The sequence below is a fragment of the Leptodactylus fuscus genome, chromosome 5 (genome assembly GCF_031893055.1).
Source record: "Leptodactylus fuscus isolate aLepFus1 chromosome 5, aLepFus1.hap2, whole genome shotgun sequence".
Lineage (NCBI taxonomy): Eukaryota > Metazoa > Chordata > Amphibia > Anura > Leptodactylidae > Leptodactylus > Leptodactylus fuscus.
In genome coordinates this window covers 180,807,641-180,827,780 of record NC_134269.1, presented here as the reverse complement: position 1 = coordinate 180,827,780, position 20,140 = coordinate 180,807,641, and the positions used below count along the sequence as shown (strand labels likewise).

The window sequence follows — 20,140 nt, the reverse complement described above, 5'->3', positions numbered from 1 at the left end:
TCTCTCCTCACCTACTATCTCTATCCCCCTTCCCTCATAGATTGCAAGCCCTTGCGGGCAGGGCCATCTACCCCACTGTGCTAGTCAGTCAGTGTTAGTATTATATCTACCTGTATATTTTGTGCACTGTATGTAAACCCTCAAAATGTAAAGCACCATGGAATTAATTGTGCTATATAAATAAACAATAATAAATAAATAAATAAACAATAATAATTAACTAAATCTGTTCTGCAATAGATTTGATCACACACCACCTTCACCTGCTTGCTCAAACCAAACTAATTCCTTTTGCACCCAGCTGTCATCGACTACATTCTGATCTTCACAGAGTCTCAAGTGTGTAGGGAAATCAGAAAGATAATAGTGGATAAGGCTGGAGGACCCGATGGGATAAGCGCGAAAATCCTTAAAATGTGCAGAGACTAGCTTTGTGTTGATATTACACACATGTACAATATGAGCCTAAAGCCGGGAGTGGTACCTCAACTGTGGAAAACATCTCGTGTGGTACCAGTTTCAAAGACACCTCATTTGACAGACCTTAATGGCTACAGACCTGTAGCACTGACATTCCGACTTGATGAAGGTCCTGACATATCTCCATCCTCTGGTGAACTCTACCATGTATCCCCTCCAGTTTGCCGGGCATTGGGGTGGGTGATGCCATCATCCACCTTCTTCACAGAGCTTTCTCACCTGGAGAAACCTGGGAACACTATGAGAATAATGTTCTTTCATTTCTCCAGTGCTTTTAACACCATTCAGCCAGGGCTACTGAGAGACAAGCTGGACCTTGTTGGAGTGGACCATCACCTGTCCAACAGGATCCTAGACTACCTCTCAAACCGATCTCAATATGTGACAGCCCGGGGCTGTGTGTCTGACACTGTGATCTGTAGTATGAGGTACAGTTATTGCCCCTTTTCCACTTCACACTGTACACTGCTCACTTTAGGTGCAACTCATCTAGTTGTTACTTGCAAAAGTACTCCAATGTCTCTGCAATAGTAGGCCTCATCACAAATGGAGACGAGAGGGAATACAAAGACTTAAACTGGTATTTTTGGACTAAGATAACTCCGCATAGAGTACTAAATGATCCTGAGTCTTTCTTTTTCTTCTTAGTTGCCATTACTCCTAGTATCTTTTTTCTATCTGCTATGAGATTGTATGTGTTCTTTCTTGAAATATATTACTGTATTATCAATGCTGCTCTAACGCACTGAATTTCCCTATGGTGGGACTATTAAAGGATTATCTTATCTTATTATGTGCTCACCAGTGGCCTCCATTCAGTATTATGTGCTCGCAGAGCCCCCCTAGAGCCTGACCCCTCCCATTGCCCTCTCTTGCTCACATACAGCCTACACCCCCATATAACCCTATTGCCCGAACACAGCCTGCACTCTTATTCCTCCCTCTTGCTCACACACAGCCTGCACCCTCATTCCCTCCTCTTGCTCACACACAGGCTACACCCCCATACCAGCTCTTGCTCACAGGCAGACTGCACCCCATGTCCCAGTCTTGTTCACACATGTTCTCTTCTCTCCTCTTTACCTTCCATCAGAGTCCGTTTCCAGCAGCTTCCACACTGTCTTGTACAATCCAGAATAGTTCCATCCACACAAAAGTATGATTACATGATCATGACGTCATCAAAGGTCCTTTAGCCCACTAGGATTTAGCAATTACCGAAGGAAGAAACCTGGAGTGGATGCTCAACCCAGGACAGGTGAGTATATTAGTGAGTACATGTATTTTTTTTACTTTTATACACCTCTTCTGGGTTGGCATTTAACAGAAAGGGGCCCAGTCAAGACCTTTTTCTTTAACTATATATATAGTGGTCGAGGAAGAAGGCTTTCCCCAACCACTGTTATGGTGGTCTGTGGCCCTGGCCATTTCCAGCTGGCTGTGGGCCAGGTACACCTTCCTTGCATCCACGATCATTACACCACTGTCTTTTACAGTAATGTACAATGTACTGTACTGAGTCTGTACTGAGTCTACTTTTAATACACATACAACTACTTGTGCTATATTTCCTGTGAACACGATCGTTACACCATTGTCTTCTTTATTAATACACAATGTACTGTACTTAGGGTTGAGGGATTGGGAAAGATCGGATCTCGATCGGCAATCAAGCAAATTTCACGATCAGGATCGGGATCGGCTGGAAAATGATCGAAAATCAGATTTTAAAAACGATCCTGAAATCTCAAGTTCGGCTCAACCCTACTCCATAAACATAAAGTAACTAGGGTTGAGCTATTGGGATCGGAAAATATCAGATCCCAATCGGCGATCAAGCAAATTTCACGATCGGATTTTAAAAACGATCCTGAAATCTCAAGATTGGCTCAACCCTAACTGTACTGAATCTGTAATTAGTCTACTTTTAATACAGTACATGCAGATTACTACAAGCTATCTGAGCTATATTCACATTTTGTCTGTCTGTCGATACAACATTTACTGTACCTATCTCAGGCTGTTTCAAGATGAGCTTATCCTTTGGATACTGGATGATCGATCAGCTTTATTTTGACTTTAAACCACATGCACTGTAGAAGCCTCTGTCCTCAACATATAAAGTGATTTATCACAGAGAAAAAGTAAAGTGGCAAATATGAATGTATCAAAAATTCTGTAGAACGATCATAAAAATTTAAGAAAAGAAGATACCATACCTTACACCAAATGTTGTCTGGATAAATGTAGTGATTCCTACACATGTAAATATTGTTCCTATAAGCTGGCTCACAGTTTGCTGATCATTTCCAACACAAAGTGCATTTGCTAGAAGAAATGGTATTGCGATCGTCCCACTGAAGCATGTTAAGTAATGCTGTAAAACAGTAAAGCAATGCACACATTTAACTGTATCTACACGTCTTTAAATAGGTCATCAATTGAAGGGGACCCCCACAACCCAACTGTTTGAAGTGATAGCAGGACTCAGTGAGCACTTTTTCTGCTTCACAGACCATGTGAAGTCACATCCATTGGTCACATGACCCGTGGCTTTGTTCTGCACTGTAGCAAGTAAGTGATATGATAGCGAGAAGGCATTCAAATTATAAAGCTTTTCTTTATGAGGTTTTATGCTTATACCTCTTCCAGCTGAAGCCAAACTTTTAATATTGTGTGCATAAAAATATGTTGTGGGCACGTTGCGAAGGCGTTTGATTGGGTGCACTGGGGCTTCTTATGCGCTACGCTTCAACAGGTGGGCGTAGATCAAGAGTTCCTAGTGTTATGAAAATATTAGTAAGCATTTTCATTAAACTTGCTATATTAAAAGAGTTGTCCAGGAATGAAAAATAGCATTTAAACATTATACTAAAGCCCTCCTTCCCACCTAGTTTGTAAATTACTTACATCATCAAAAATGCATATTTACCATTATCGCTGGGGCGTCATATGACCGCCACAGACACATTTTCAGCTGAAAACGGAGCATCACATACTATATCCATCCCCATCCCCTCCTTTCCCCTACCCTACCAGCCTATCCCTAACCTCTAATTCCCTCCCCTAAGAACACCCCTTCCTTCCATACTTACCTTCCATCATACCAGAATATCCCATCACGGAGCATCATCAGCGAAATGTGAGAAGTAACTCTTCACCCCAGACAGGCGTAATATAGTTCTCAGGCGATTGTTGACTATTGTGCATGTGCGGGCTGCCTGGCAATGTCAGAAAGATGTCTGCTGGACCACGCATGCGCAATAGACAACAAGATCCTGCATGTCTTACATATTGTATGTACTTGTGATCACCCTGTGAAGAAAGGTAGGCAATGCGCATTGCTTAACTTTCTTCACAGTTGGATTACAAGGTCTTATTGCAGGTCTTATTTTTATTGGCTTATTTCATTGGCTTATTTTCATTTGGTGGAAAACAATATACAGGGAGGGGGTTAATGAGTGAGAGAGGAAGGTGTGGTGAGTTAGAACTAGGAGTCTACAGATGGCTGCTAATGATGTGGGCAGGCTAGCTAGGGAAACAGGGAAGCGGAAGAGTGTGAGAAAGGGAGGAGGTCAGTGAGGGAGGTAGGAGAAGGGAAGCATCATGGAACTTGTAGAAAACAAAAACAGGAAGTTAGGGATGTAAACTAATGCTGAAGATGCCAGGAGCTCACTGAGAACCCCAGAAATGACTGAAAACACTGCTAAAGGTATATGGGAGCACATTATTCTTATTATTTATTTATAAAGCACCATTAATTCCAAAAGTGTTGGCCAAAAGTATTGGCCCCCCTGCAATTCTGTCAGATAATATTCATTGTCTTCCAGAAAATGATTGCAAGCACAAACTCTTTGGCATTAATATCTTCATTTATTTTGCTTGCAATGAAAAACACAAAAGAGAATGAAAAATAAGTCAAATCATTGATCATTTTACACAAAACGGCAAAAATGGGCCGCACAAAAGTATTGGCACCCTCAGCCTAATACTTGGTAGCACAACCTTTAGACAAAATAACTGCGAACAACCGCTTCCGGTAACCATCAATGAGTTTCTTACAATGCTCTGCTGGAATTTTAGACCATTCTTCTTTGGCAAACTGCTCCAGGTCCCTGAGATTTGAAGGGGGCCTTCTCCAAACTGCCACCAAGAGATCTCTCCACAGGTGTTCTATGGGATTCAGGTCTGGACTCATTGCTGGCCACTTTAGAAGTCTCCAGTGCTTTCTCTCAAACCATTTTCTAGTGCTTTTTGAAGTGTGTTTTGGGTCATTGTCCTGCTGGAAGACCCCTGACCTCTGAGAGAGACTCAGCTTTCTCACACTGTGCCCTACATTATGCTGCAAAATTTGTTGGTAGTCTTCAGACTTCATAATGCCATGCACACGGTCAAGCAGTCCAGTGCCAGAGGCAGCAAAGCAACCCCAAAACATCAGGGAACCTCTGCCATGTTTGACTGTAGGGACCATGTTCTTTTCTTTGAAGGCCTCTTTTTTTTTTCCTGTAAACTATGTTGATGCCTTTTCCCAAAAAGCTCTACTTTTGTCTCATCTGACCAGAGAACATTCTTCCAAAACATTCTTCCATTTTTAGCTTTCTCAGGTAAGTTTTGGCAAACTCCAGCCTGGCTTTTTTATGTCTCTGGGTAAGAAGTGGGGTCTTCCTGGGTATCCTACCATACAGTCCCTTTTCATTCAGACGCCGACGGATAGTACGATAGTTGACACTGTTGTACCCTCGGCTAACCTCCCTAGATGTGGTTCCATCCACATCTAGGGAGGCTAGCCACAGTGCCATGGGCTTTAAACTTCTTGATGACACTGCGCACAGTAGACACAGGAACATTCAGGTCTTGGAGATGGACTTGTAGCCTTGAGATTGCTCATGCTTCCTCACAATTTTGCTTCTCAAGTCCTCAGACAGTTCTTTGGTCTTCTTTCTTTTCTCCATGCTCAATGTGGTACACACAAGGACACAGGACAGAGGTTGAGTCAACTTTAATCCATTTCAACTGGCTGCAAGTGTGATTTAGTTATTGCCACCACCTATTAGGTGCCTCAGGTAAGTAACAGGTGCTGTTAATTACACAAATTAGAGAAGCATCACATGATTTTTCAAACAGTGCCAATACTTTTGTCCACCCCCTTTTTTATGTTTGCTGTGGAATTATATCCAATTCGGCTTTTTGACAATTCTTTTTGTGGTTTTCCATTGAAGACAAATTAAACGAAGATAATAATACCAAAGAATTTGTGATTGCAATCAGTTTCTGGAAGAAAATGAGTATTATCTGACAGAATTGCAGGGGTGCCAATACTTTTGGACAACACTGTATACACACACTCTATTTTATGCATAAAAATACACATTTTATTCTACCTGTAATCCAAGAAAAATGCAAAGATACCATGGGGGAACATCTTCAATTTTGTATAGCATATCAAATTCTGATTTCATTTCTGTAGTTTCACACGCGCTATTTTCCTCCTGTCAATTAAATAGGTTATAAAAGACAGCAAAATGTTAAATGTCAAACAAAACTAGTTTACAGTTGCATACATAGGATAAAATACATTATTAGTTTATTGTGCATGCTGTTTTTTAGAGTAGTCATTACTTAGTCTTAGAGTAGATTTCAGTTTCTCCTTTGAGTTGCTGGTAGTCATGAGGAGAAGCTGAGAACTGACTTGGATCTAGTAGTAGAACACTGAATATTTAACGCATATTGAGCAGACTTTTGTTTTGAATTACAGGCTATTCAGACAACCTAGTTTATAAGCCACAAAGTGCCGTGATGTGGGAGAAAGTAGAGCATGCATCCACTGTTCATGGAGCTGATCCATCCATTGAAGTGAATGGGTACACAAAAAGAAAATATGCAGCGGAGTCTTACCAGTATTACATGGTGCTGTGGATGCACAACTTTAGGAGCTTGGCTATTCTCCTCTTGGTCCACATGAACAGTTGCTCAGATAGGCTAGATTTGGGGCATTCTAATCTGTGCTTGCTAAGGTAGCATATGATGCTATCTTGTATTTGCTACTTTCACGGTGTAAACGTATTGATTAGCATATGTTACGCTGGATGGTGTAAGTCATCTTGTGGTCACTGCTTTGGGAAGTTTATGGAAGACTGATCTTATGATAGTATTTTATAGGTGTAATTCTTTGTATCTAAGGAGTTGCACTGCTGGAGAGAGCTATCTATGGTAAGAAGAGTGATATACAACAAAATGGACATGACATATGGACATATGGGTATGGACATGGACAGGACATGAGAACTAATGCCTTAAAGGGGTTGTCCCATCACAAGGATCCTATCTATACTGCTAGTTTATGTGACTTTAAGACTTTTCCTAAATGCATTGCTTTATCAAAACTGCTTTGTTTTGTTTGCTATCTTAATTTATTCACTTCATTGTTTACACTCCGTTTCTATGGCCCTTGGGATTATCTGCTCATTTGTCAAGTGATGTAGCTGCCTGCTCTCAGGGGGGGAGGGAGGGGCTGGGAGCAGCTATGAGCTGATTGTGTCTGATAAGTAGCGGAGCTTCTGAGATTGGGGAGGTGAGAGCTCCAGGATTTCTGAGCTCTTATCAGTCGGTTTAATTGAATTTGGCTGATAAGGGCTGAGATAGATGTAATGCAAACTAACTCAAATCCAGCTCTGCTGCATCAGCTTCACATTGTGGTAATTCATTTACAACCAATCCCATGCAAGTGAAACCCCGTCCACCAATGTGCCGAGAAAAGCAGGAAGTGAATAGAGCACAACAGCCTGCAGGTTGGTGAACAAGCGTCATGGGAATACCCCTTTAATGCATCATATACTCCCAACCAGGTAGCCACCCAATATACAAATTGCACTTCCAATACCAGCAACTACATAGGAGAAAAACGAGAAAGGGAAGGAATTATTCAACATATATAACAAAAATAAAAAAGTTTATTGATAAATACAACAAAGAGGGGACACATACAGGTAGATAAAAACAGCAATATACAAAAACTTGGACATAGGTAAAGTATAAACAACATGGGACCACATCACATACAAAGATAAAGGTAAGTGTACTCAGAGATACATGTAAACACAATAGAGCAACTTCAGATCAGGGGATCAAGATAAATATTGCATCCAAAGATCAAGGTAAGAATACTGCAAGGTAAGTATAAACGCAATAGAGCAGTATCAGATCCAAAGACCAAGGTAAATGTCACAATAATAATGAATGGGTGGGCATAAAACATCAATATATTTAGATAGTGTTGGTGTAATAGAAATATATTATACCCATATGCCTACTAACAAGTACACAAATACCAATAGTATACATGTTGTTGGATACACTCCTATATCACAAATTATATAAAGCATATATGCATATAAAATAGAGAGGACCATGAACCTATACAGAAACTAGTCCCAAAATATGCAAATATAGTAAGGGGAAGTACACATACCCATTATAGCTGAGTCCAAGATTAGGTCAGGTTGACCACCTCGGCTGACGTTTTTGTCTTCAAAGGATCCTTCTATTTACAGCTCCAGGGTACAGCTATGGGGCCTGCTTGTGTACCTTCATATGTGAACCTGTTCCTGAGGCTGTGGGAGAGGGACCTCCCCCTGGATGATTGGATGTCTGATATGGGCTGCATCCACTCTTGGATGCGGTATATTGATGACATCCTGATCATCTGGGGTGACTATGAACAACAGCTGTCTAGCTTCACTGAATACATTAATCAAAATGACAGGAACATCCGTTTTACTTTTAAATTAACTTTTTGGATGTCTGTGTCTATCGTGATAATGACAGTGTTGTTCAGACTGAGGTATATAGGAAAGAGACTTCTGTTAATGCTCTATTACACGCTACTTTATCTCATCCTACATAACAATCAGAGTAGTACCAACTGGTCAATTTCTGAGGATTAGGAGGATTTGTACTTCTGATGAGACATTTGAACGCCACACGTTTGACCTGAAACAACGTTTTCAGAATAGAAGTTGTAGCCGCCTGTTAGGATTGTGCAGAAGGTGCGGCCATGACATGGGCATCGATGCCTGTTCCTCTGCACAGTCCATGTTTGCAAGGGTTAACCTGCCTTGCAACAGCCGGGCGTGGTCGACTGTTTGACGGACTGGGGTGTCAACCAATGGACGCTCGGATTGGGCAACTGGGCTATTCGCTTGTGACCGCCCCTTACCTATATAAGGGGGCTGGTCTAGATGCCCAGCGCTCTAAGATCAAATCACAAACCTGAAATGATGTGTGTGTATGCATGGATTCCAGCTTGAATAGACCAATGCATGGTCTTTTCAAAAGGGTTCCCACTGAAAAATGTGCTAAACAAAGTGGGCTTTGGTTGGGTAAGGGGGTGGTCTGCTTATAGAGAGGTAGCTTTTATAGAGTAATAGAATAAAAATCAGTCACTGAAAAAATTGGTCCTTAACTCTTCAAGGATGCAGGGTAGTTTTTACATTAATATTTGCAATTTTTTTTTCATATTTTTATTCCCCAACTTTCAAAATTCTTAACTTTTTATTTTTCTGTCAACATAGCTCAGTCAAGGTTTATTCTTTGGGTGACCAGTTGTACTTTCATTTGGCCCATTTTGGGGTACATATAAGGTTTTGATTAGCTTTTATTAACATTTGTTGGAGGTCCATGTTGAAAACCCACAATTCCATCATAATTGTTTGCATTTTGTTTTTATAGCATTCATATTAAATTTCAAATGGCAGCCTTGTCCAGTGGTACATTACGATTATGGCGATACCATGTTTATATTGGTTTTATTGTGTTTTACCACTTTTACAAATACAACATCACTTTTTGAAAATGAATGATTTTCCTGGTATTCTGACGCTTACAACTTTTGACTGTTTTCCTGATATGGTAGGGCTGATATGGTATGGTACTTTATATTGGTACCAATGTTTGGTATGTATGACTTTTTGATCACTTTATATTGATATTTTTTTGGAAAAGCAATGTAAACAAAATATGTTAATTTGTGGGTTGTAATATATATTTTTTATGGTGTTCATCTCTATTGATTATGGCATCCAGCAGATAATCTTCCACAGTTGCTTTAAATTCCTTAGCTATGTAACAGAGCCAAGTGCCAAAGGTAATAGCCCAGGCGAAGGTCCTGTCCTGCTCTCCATCAATATTAATATCAATCATTAATGAGACGTGCATAATCATATCAATTTATCTGAGCTATAAAACTTAGACTCCAGTGTTTTTTCGCTAGACCTACTTGAATAATAATTTCTTGAAAAATGAAAGCTCCAGCTATTCCGATATGTGTTACATAAATAAATAAACCAAAAATGCAGCAGCACCTTTAGATGAGATATAAGAAAATAATGAATGATTTTACTTTTCTTTACTGCTATATTTGCTATATAATTAATTTGGGGTTTATAAGCCTTGTACCTGCCAAAACAAAGCATTTCACCTCTTTTTCACAGACTAAAGCCCCTTGCAGACAACCATGTGAAAGGTTACTGTGCTATCCTGGTTTTTCCCCCAGAAAACACATTGACCCATTCATTTCTATGGTCCTGTGCACATGACCGTAAATTACACAGGTTGACAGTTCAAGCTGTAAAATATGGAACAAGTCCTATTCCTGTCCGATTTTGCCAAGGACAACATCTGCAAGGAGTTTGTATGTTCTCCCCGGGTTTGTGTGGGTTTCCTCCGGGTACTCATGTTTTCCTCCCACACACGTAAGACAGTAAGACATACTGATAAGGAATGTAGTTTGTGAGCCCTATATGGGACAGTGACTGACAATATCTATAAAGCGCTGTGGCGCTATATAAGTAAGCATAATAAATAAATTTTACGGTTCTGCTTCCGTGGCTACTTTTCATTGAATGAATGGGGCTGCGAAAGCATGGCCGTGTGACACCCATGTGCTGGCGGTAAGCAATGAGACTAAGGCTGATTTCACAATACCAAGTCTTGGACATGAGACTCTCGTCTGGTGAGCACTTATTTCCCACTTATTTCCTTATGTCCCCATAGAGATACTTTAATGACTATGGGACAGAATGGCACTGGGAGGCAGGTACTCCTAGCATTAAACATAACTGTAATACTAGGAATACCTTTCACATAATAATATACAGGCAGAGACAATATGTGCTTTCATGGACCAAGTCTCATTTCCGAGACATGGTAGTGTAAAAGCAGATAAATATTAAGATAATAATAAGATTCAAAAGTAAAACTGAGAAAGAGGTTCCCACCAGCAGGAGAAATGGTGTAGGTTTACTCTTGACCAACATTGCCCTGTTGTGTCAGGTTGGCTCACAAAACTTTAGCAAAATTTATGGCAAAAATGTCACAAAGTCTAGTAAATAAAGTAGTAATGTAGTTTAAAATTATTTAAACATCCAATTTGTACATGAATCTGAGTCTCACATGCAAGACTCATATTTGTGAAATCGGACAATTTAATACTGGTAGAATGACAATGATGCAAATGAGAAATAATTTAGAAATATAGCAATACCTCTAATCTTATTATAAGATGTGAAATGTCTCATTACAAAAATGAAAAAATCCCTATTTACCTTTGAAGTTCTATCTTCTGCATCCATTTTTGCTTCAGCCGAGGTGCAACACATTGTAAATTGTTCAGGGACACGTAAGTAGCGCTCTCTGCTATTTGTAACTCTATAATCTTCTGTGGTAAGCCGAGGCAATTTATTAACTATATCAATTAAGTAAAAGTTTTTAAGGAAACAAGTCATAAGCTAATGTGTAACTGTGAATTGTGCCCTTTGTTCCTAGAGTAGTAAGATGTTAAATTACATAGTAAGTAGTAAAATTACTGCTTTATGGTTTTCAATTTTTGTTTTCATTTGCTATTAAAGGACTGTTGAGTACATGCATACAACTACTGTATGACATAGGAGTTGTATGGGCCTATACACCAGTAAGGAGAAGGATCTCTGTTTAGTCCTTTCACATACTGGGTCTTACTGTTCTTCCACATATTTCCAATTTCATATGCAGGTAAGCAGAACAAAGCTTTTTTCTTTTCCTTTGGATTTCTGTTTGATCCCTCACACAAAAAAAATATGTGGCATACATCATAAGAGGGTAAAAAATGTATCGGTGTGTAGTTAAAGATGTACATTGGCACTCAGCTTTGTATGGGGTTACAAAATGCAGGTTTTTTTACTCTTTCTGTATGCATGAGAGCTACGGTTGTGCATGGAAAGCAAGGCAAGCTGGGGAGGGGATGCCGGAGTTCTTAAAGGGGTTGTCCCATCTTAAGGATCCTATCTATACTGGTAGCTTATATACATTTTCCTAAATATATTGCTTTAGAAATTCTGCTTTCTTTGCCAGCAATTTGACCTTATTCCTTCCATTGTTTACACAGCATTGCTATTACCACAGACCTAGGAGATAGGACAAGTGAGGTCCCTTACTCAGTGTTGGCAGGGCAATCTATTCAGCTAATTGCAGTTTGCTAATAAAACCTGAGTCTTTTATCTCACTATGTAAACACACAGCTAATACTGAGTGTGTTCTGTACAAGCATCTGCATAATATCTGATCTGCTGAAGGATTGTGTGTCCTGTTCAGCAGAGTGGGGCTGGGGGGGGAGGGTCTCAATTCTTTAGGAAAAGGATATAGACTGCATTAGAGGAACCTCCACAGGTCAGCTGACTGTCTTTCAAAGTGGTTCTGAGATCTTCACTTTCTGCTAGCTATAACTATTAAGTAACTAATGTGGAAACCTGCTGAAGAGGTACCATAATAAGTTACTTAATAGGAACGCAATAAGTAAATATCGGGCAGTAGTGGTATAGCTATTCTGTTTTTTGTATAGCTATTCAGTTTTTCTAAATCTGTGGACTCAGATCTCATCAGATACAGTATTTGGATTGAAAAAGTGAGCATGAGTGAGAAGCCTAAGGTGTAGTAGGTTCAACGTTGGAAGACCAGTAAGAATTGTGAATCAGTAGGTAGGAGATTGGATATGCCATATGCTATGACTAAGGGGTGCATTGCCCTGAAACGCGATTTGAAACCTGAAATTTGAAACCTGCATTTGTACTGGGTTTTTTGCTGTTTTATATTCACCCCATGATTCTTTTTGGTTACTGGAAATACAGTGTTAACTTTGGAGAATTTGGTTAGGCCTCTTGTCTAATTTTGCCCATAGATCTTGTGGTGCGGCTGGTGAATTGGAGAGTATATTAGGGGTCAAGGATAATAGCATTGATTGGGATGGAAAAGGAGCCAGTCTAGCCTATAGTCATGCCAAGAGGTCTGACAGGCCCAGTAGCATAAGATTATTTGTCTTTCTTTTTCCAAATGTCCCTCCTAGTAAGGGCTCGTTCACATCTGTGCCCGGCAATCTGTTATGCAGGTTTCCGTTTCCTGCATAAAACAGAGCAGGAGATGGAAACCTGCAAAACCGGGTTTTTTAATCTGGACACAGAGTTGGACATGCAGTACTCTGTGTCCGGATTAAAAAAAAATGGTTTCGCGGTGGAGAGCATAAAGCGCTCACCGCCACTCACGGCTGGACCCGTTCTGTGGTTTCCATGTTCTTGCATGCAGAAGACGGAAACCACAGAATGGAGGGCCGAATGCAGGTGTGAACCTAGCGTCAAAGGTCTCTGAGTAGAATGTGGTCATGTGTTGAAATGAACTTGTTCTATCCAACTGGTTAGCTGAATGGCTGTATAGTACGACTGTATGTCTGGGAGCGCCATCCTCCCCCATGCGCTGGCATCTTAACAAGAGGGAATAAGCTGGTCCTGGGCTTTTGTATTTCCAAACATAGTGGGAGAAAAAGGAGCAAATCTCTTTAAAGAAACTAATGGGTAGTAAGGTGGAGACTATATTCATAGTATAGAGAAGTTTGGGCATAATGTAGTTATTCAATAGATTTATTCGACCCATCCATGAGAGAAGTGGGATATCATATTCCTCCAGTAGTTTCTTAATGGTTGAAAGCAGGGGGGTGGAATTTACGCTATAGATTAGATGGCACTGAGATACCGAAATATTTTAGCGGTCCTTTAGTCCATGAGAAGAGAGTAAAATGCCTCAATCTGGTAACCAAAAAGTGGGACAGGGTTACTGAAATTAACTTTGAAGTTGCATAACTAATAGAGATGAGCGAGTACTGTTCGGATCAGCCGATCCGAACAGCACGCACGCATTGAAATGAATGGACGTAGCCGGCACGCGGGGGGTTAAGCGGCCGGCCGGCGTCAAAGCGGAAGTACCAGGTGCATCCATTCATTTCAATGCGTGCGTGCTGTTCGGATCGGCTGATCCGAACAGTACTCGCTCATCTCTAATAACTAACAAACATTGTACATAATGCCCTAGTACATTGCAAATAACTACCTATTTATGGCACACCTAGTTGGGTGAAGGTCTTCCGCATAAAGGACCACCTAATTCTATTAAAAGCCTTCTCAGCATCAAGAGGTTGCGAAGAGGTTTCTTGCCTGGAGTATCCAATGATTACCCTCTTTCCTTGGGACAGAGTGTGACTGTCTGTGATGTATTAATTGTGGGAGTACATTCTGGAGTGTGGTCTCTAAGAGTTTGGCCCAAATTTTAAGGTCAAGATTTAGAAGAGAAATGGGCCTATAGCTCCCATAATTTTGGACATCATTCCCTTCTTTCAAAATGAGAGAGACATTAGCTTCCTGAGATGGCTTGGGCCAGTTCTGGCTGATCAATAGAGAGTTGCAGGTAATTGTCAAATAGGGAAGAAGAGTTGGTAGAAACCTTTTATAGTAGGGCAGAGTCCAGGGCTCTTCCCTGGGAGAAAACTGAAAATGATTGGCCTTACTTCTTCAGATGTAAATGGGAATACTTTATCCTCAGGAAAAAAAACGCTATATTGGAATATATTTCTACACTGTGGCTTTTTACTTAGTCATGACAATCTCCATAAGCTTAAGTTTGCATATTTTTGGACAAGTAGAGTGTCCAATCAATGCTAAGTATTCACCCTAACTCTAAACCCTTCATGCTGATTGGCTGGATTTTTGCATATGTAATTAGATGTGTTTCCTGACATTTTTATGGTCTTTTGGCAGTCAGTTGATATTTCTAGTGCAGTCTCATATAGGATGACATTTTTAATTCTTCTTTGGGAAAGATTTAGAAATGTTGACATTATTTCTCCCTAAGCTTAAATTTTCCAAACCCAACAAATCCAACCAAAAATACAATAACCGATGGCGGAGGTCCTCGAGGCCCCAAATCCCATATAACATCCCTTTTAGCACCGGCAACGTTACCCCCAGCCGTTCCACACCAGCTCGGGGGCACCAAATTCTTAAAGCGCCTTGGTGCTTGCTCCATTCCCTTGGCCAAACAGGCCAAACCCTAAAGATCCTTTTATTTAACAGCCACATTCCACCAAAACCTACTAATGGTTTTGAGAAGTCCAGTCCCTACCATGGGGCCCTCCCCCACCAAGAGCATTCCCAAATAGACCAACCTCGAGGACCCCCACCGCCACAATGCCACGCCTGTGACACCTTACTGACAGGCGTCCCTCCACACCCTAATGGCAGTTTCAATTCCCGACACTAAACTCAGGCACCACATATCGATGCCCACTGCGCGATGAACCCCATCAGCTCTCCAGAATGCGCCTTCCCTGTTCCCCAAATCAGCATGCCTCACTGCCACCACACCATTCTGTGCTATAAATTTACCAGTCATCCTGTTCACTTTAATCCGGGCCTTGTTAAGGCACTAAACGGACGGTGCCTCCTGCCATGATTTACGAGGAACAATATCAGACCACACCATAATCATCTGGGGAAACATGGCTTCATTTCGGAAGAAGGTCCTGTGGACTGATGAAACAAAGATTGAGTTGTTTCATCATACAAAAAGGCGTTATGCATGGCGTCCAAAAAAAACAGCATTCCAAGAAAAACACTTGCTACCCACTGTAAAATTTAGTGGAGGTTCCATCATCCTTTGGGGCTGTGTGGCCAATGCCGACACCGGGAATCTTGTTAAAGTTGAGGGTCGCATGGATTCCACTCAGTATCAGCAGATTCTTGAGAATAATGTTCAAGAATCAGTGACGAAGTTGAAGTTACGCCGGGGATGGATATTTCAGCAAGACAATGATCCAAAACACCGCTCCAAATCAACTCAGGCATTCATGCAGAGGAACAATTACAATGTTCTGGAATGGCCATCCCAGTCCCCAGACCTGAATATCATTGAACATCTGTGGGATGATTTGAAGCGGGCTGTCCATGCTCGGCGACCATCTAACTTAACTGAACTTGAATTGTTTTGTAAAGAGGAATGGTCCAAAATCCCTTCATCCAGGATCCAGGAACTGATTAAAAGCTACAGGAAGTGACTAGAGGCAAAAGGAGGATCTACTAAATATTAATGTCACTTTTCTGTAGAGGTGCCCATACTTTTTGCACCAGTCAAATTTTGGTTTAATGCATATTGCACATTTTCTGTTAGTACAATAAACCTCATTTGAATCCTGAAATATTACTGTGTCCATCAGTTATTAGATATATCAAACTGAAATGGCTGCTGCAAACACTAAAATATTTAGAACTAAAAATGATTAAGATTAATAGGGGTGCCCAAAGTTTTTCATACAACTGTATATATATATATATATATATATATATATATATATATATATATCCTATCTCTCTATCTTATAAAAATGAATTCTTGTCTGTCTGTCTGTCTGTCCGTCTGTCCGTCTGTCTGTACTCTAATGCGAACCAAACGACTGGACTGATCTTCACCAAATTTGGTACAGACATACTTCTGATATCAGGGAAGGTTTAAGACGAGACTCCAACTCGCTCGGACATACCGTTGCTGAGATACAGCATTCCAAACACAGTGCCCCCCCCCCCCCTCCTTAGCCAATACAAACCTGCAAGTCTTTCACTCATATTCCAACTGCAATACAAACGGTCACTCCACATACACAACCCAACACTGATATCCAAACTGAGATACACACATCAGAGGATTAGATACACAGATCAGCACACAGTATCACATGCCAGAGGATTAGATACACGGGTCTGCACACAGTCCCACATACCAGAGGATTAAATACGCATTTCTGCACACAGTTCCACACACTGAAGGATTTGATACGTGCATCTGCACACGGTTTCACATGCCGAAGGATTAGATACAGGCGTCTACACACAGTTCCACACTCCAGAGGATTAGATACGTGCGTCTGCACACATTTGTACACGCCATAGGATTAGATACACGCGTCTGTACACAGTTCTACATTCCAGAGGATTAGATATGCGCGTCTGCACACAGTTCCACATTCGAGAGGATTAGATATGCGCATCTGCACACAGTTGTACATGCCATAGGATTAGATACACGTGTCTGCACACAGTACCACATGCAGTAGGATTAGATACACGCGTCTACACATAGTTCCACACGCCAAAGGATTAGATATGCACATCTGCACACAGTACCACACGGGGGAGGATTAGATACGCGCGTCTACACACAGTACCACATGCCATAGGATTAGATACGCGCATCTGCACACAGTACCACATGCCGGGGGATTGGATACACGCGTCTACAAACAGTTCCACACGCCGTAGGATTAGATACGCGCCTCTTCACACAATACCACACAGGGGAGGATTAGATACACGTGTCTTCACACAGTTGTACACGCCATAGGATTAGATACACGTGTCTGCACACAGTACCACATACCATAGGATTAGATACGCGCATCTACACACAGTACCACATGCCGTAGAATTAGATACACGCGTCTACACACAGTTCCACACTCCAGAAGATTAGATGCGTGCGTCTGCACACAGTTGTACATGCCATAGGATTAGATACACGCGTCTGCACACAGTACCACATGCAGTAGGATTAGATACATGCGTCTACACAAAGTTCCTCACGCCGAAGGATTAGATACACGCCTCTTCACACAATATCACACAGGGGAGGATTAGATACGTGTGTGTGCACACAGTACCACACTTTGGAGGATTAGATACATGCCTCTGCACAAAGTACCACAAGCCAGAGAATTAGATACGCGTCTCAGCACACAGTATCACATGGGGGAGGATTAGATATGCGCGTCTGCACACAGTACCACACGGGGGAGGATTAGATACGCGCGTCTACACACAGTACCACATGCCATAGGATTAGATACGCGCATCTGCACACAGTACCACATGCCGGGGGATTGGATATACGCGTCTACACACAGTTCCACACGCCGTAGGATTAGAAACGCGCCTCTTCACACAATACCATACAGGGGAGGATTAGATACACGTGTCTTCACACAGTTGTACACGCCATAGGATTAGATACACGGGTCTGCACACAGTCCCACAAACCAGAGGATTAAATATGCACTTCTGCACACAGTACCACATGCCATAGGATTAGATACGTGCGCCTGCACACGGTTCCACATGCCGAAGGATTAGATACAGGCATCTATACACAGTTCCACACTCCAAAGGATTAGATACACAGATCAGCACACAGTATCACATGCCAGAGGATTAGATACACGGGTCTCCACACAGTCCCACACACCAGAGGATTAAATACGCATTTCTGCACACAGTTCCACACACTGAAGGATTTGATACACGCGTCTACACACAGTTCCACCCTCCAGAGGATTAGATACGTGCGTCTGCACACATTTGTACACGCCATAGGATTAGATACACGCATCTGCACACAGTACCACATGCCGTAGGATTAGATACACGCGTCTACACACAGTTCCACATTCCAGAGGATTAGATACGCACGTCTACACACAGTACCACATGCCATAGGATTAGATACGCGCATCTGCACACAGTACCACATGCCGGTGGATTGGATATACGCGTCTACACACAGTTCTACATTCCAGAGGATTAGATATGCGCGTCTGCACACAGTTCCACATTCCAGAGGATTAGATACGCGCATCTGCACACAGTTGTACATGCCATAGGATTAGATACACGTGTCTGCACACAGTACCACATGCAGTAGGATTAGATACACGCGTCTACACATAGTTCCACACGCCAAAGGATTAGATATGCACATCTGCACACAGTACCACACGGGGGAGGATTAGATACTCGCGTCTACACACAGTACCACATGCCATAGGATTAGATACGCGCATCTGCACACAGTACCACATGCCGGGGGATTGGATACACGCGTCTACAAACAGTTCCACACGCCGTAGGATTAGATACGCGCCTCTTCACACAATACCACACAGGGGAGGATTAGATACACGTGTCTTCACACAGTTGTACACGCCATAGGATTAGATACACGTGTCTTCACACAGTACCACATGCCATAGGATTAGATACGCGCATCTACACACAGTACCACATGCCGTAGAATTAGATACACGCGTCTACACACAGTTCCACACTCCAGAAGATTAGATGCGTGCGTCTGCACACAGTTGTACATGCCATAGGATTAGATACACGCGTCTGCACACAGTACCACATGCAGTAGGATTAGATACATGTGTCTACACAAAGTTCCTCACGCCGAAGGATTAGATACACGCCTCTTCACACAATATCACACAGGGGAGGATTAGATACGTGTGTGTGCACACAGTACCACACTTTGGAGGATTAGATACATGCCTCTGCACAAAGTACCACAAGCCAGAGAATTAGATACGCGTCTCAGCACACAGTATCACACGGGGGAGGATTAGATATGCGCGTCTGCACACAGTACCACACGGGGGAGGATTAGATACGCGCGTCTACACACAGTACCACATGCCATAGGATTAGATACGCGCATCTGCACACAGTACCACATGCCAGGGGATTGGATATACGCGTCTACACACAGTTCCACACGCCGTAGGATTAGAAACGCGCCTCTTCACACAATACCATACAGGGGAGGATTAGATACATGTGTCTTCACACAGTTGTACACGCCATAGGATTAGATACACGGGTCTGCACACAGTCCCACAAACCAGAGGATTAAATATGCACTTCTGCACACAGTACCACATGCCATAGGATTAGATACGTGCGCCTGCACACGGTTCCACATGCCGAAGGATTAGATACAGGCATCTACACACAGTTCCACATTCCAAAGGATTAGATACACAGATCAGCACACAGTATCACATGCCAGAGGATTAGATACACGGGTCTGCACACAGTCCCACACACCAGAGGATTAAATACTAGAGATGAGCGAACAGTGTTCTATCGAACTCATGTTCGATCGGATATTAGGCTGTTCGGCATGTTCGAATCGAATCGAACACCGCGTGGTAAAGTGCGCCATTACTCGATTCCCCTCCCACCTTCCCTGGCGCCTTTTTTGCTCCAATAACAGCGCAGGGTAGGTGGGACAGGAACTACGACACCGGTGACGTTGAAAAAAGTAGGCAAAACCCATTGGCTGCCGAAAACATGTGACCTCTAATTTAAAAGAACAGCGACGCCCAGCTTCGCGTCATTCTGAGCTTGCAATTCACCGAGGACGGAGGTTTCCAGCTAGCTAGGGCTTAGATTCTGGGTAGGCAGGGACAGGCTAGGATAGG

General features: G+C 42.1%; 1 protein-coding gene across 1 annotated transcript in view; it reads right to left on the bottom strand.

Moving 5' to 3' along the window:
* The window catches only part of SLC23A1 (solute carrier family 23 member 1), a 171,555-nt gene extending 160,388 nt beyond the window's left edge, over positions 1-11,167 (bottom strand). Inside the window, exons 1-3 of the mRNA XM_075274875.1 lie at positions 11,082-11,167; positions 5,862-5,969; positions 2,700-2,857 (exon numbers count right to left, since the gene is read on the bottom strand). Coding sequence (XP_075130976.1) covers positions 2,700-2,857; positions 5,862-5,969; positions 11,082-11,135 — 320 coding nt within the window. The 5' untranslated portion in view covers positions 11,136-11,167. The remainder of the gene's footprint in view (positions 1-2,699; positions 2,858-5,861; positions 5,970-11,081) is intronic.
* Between the last annotated feature and the right edge of the window lie 8,973 nt (positions 11,168-20,140).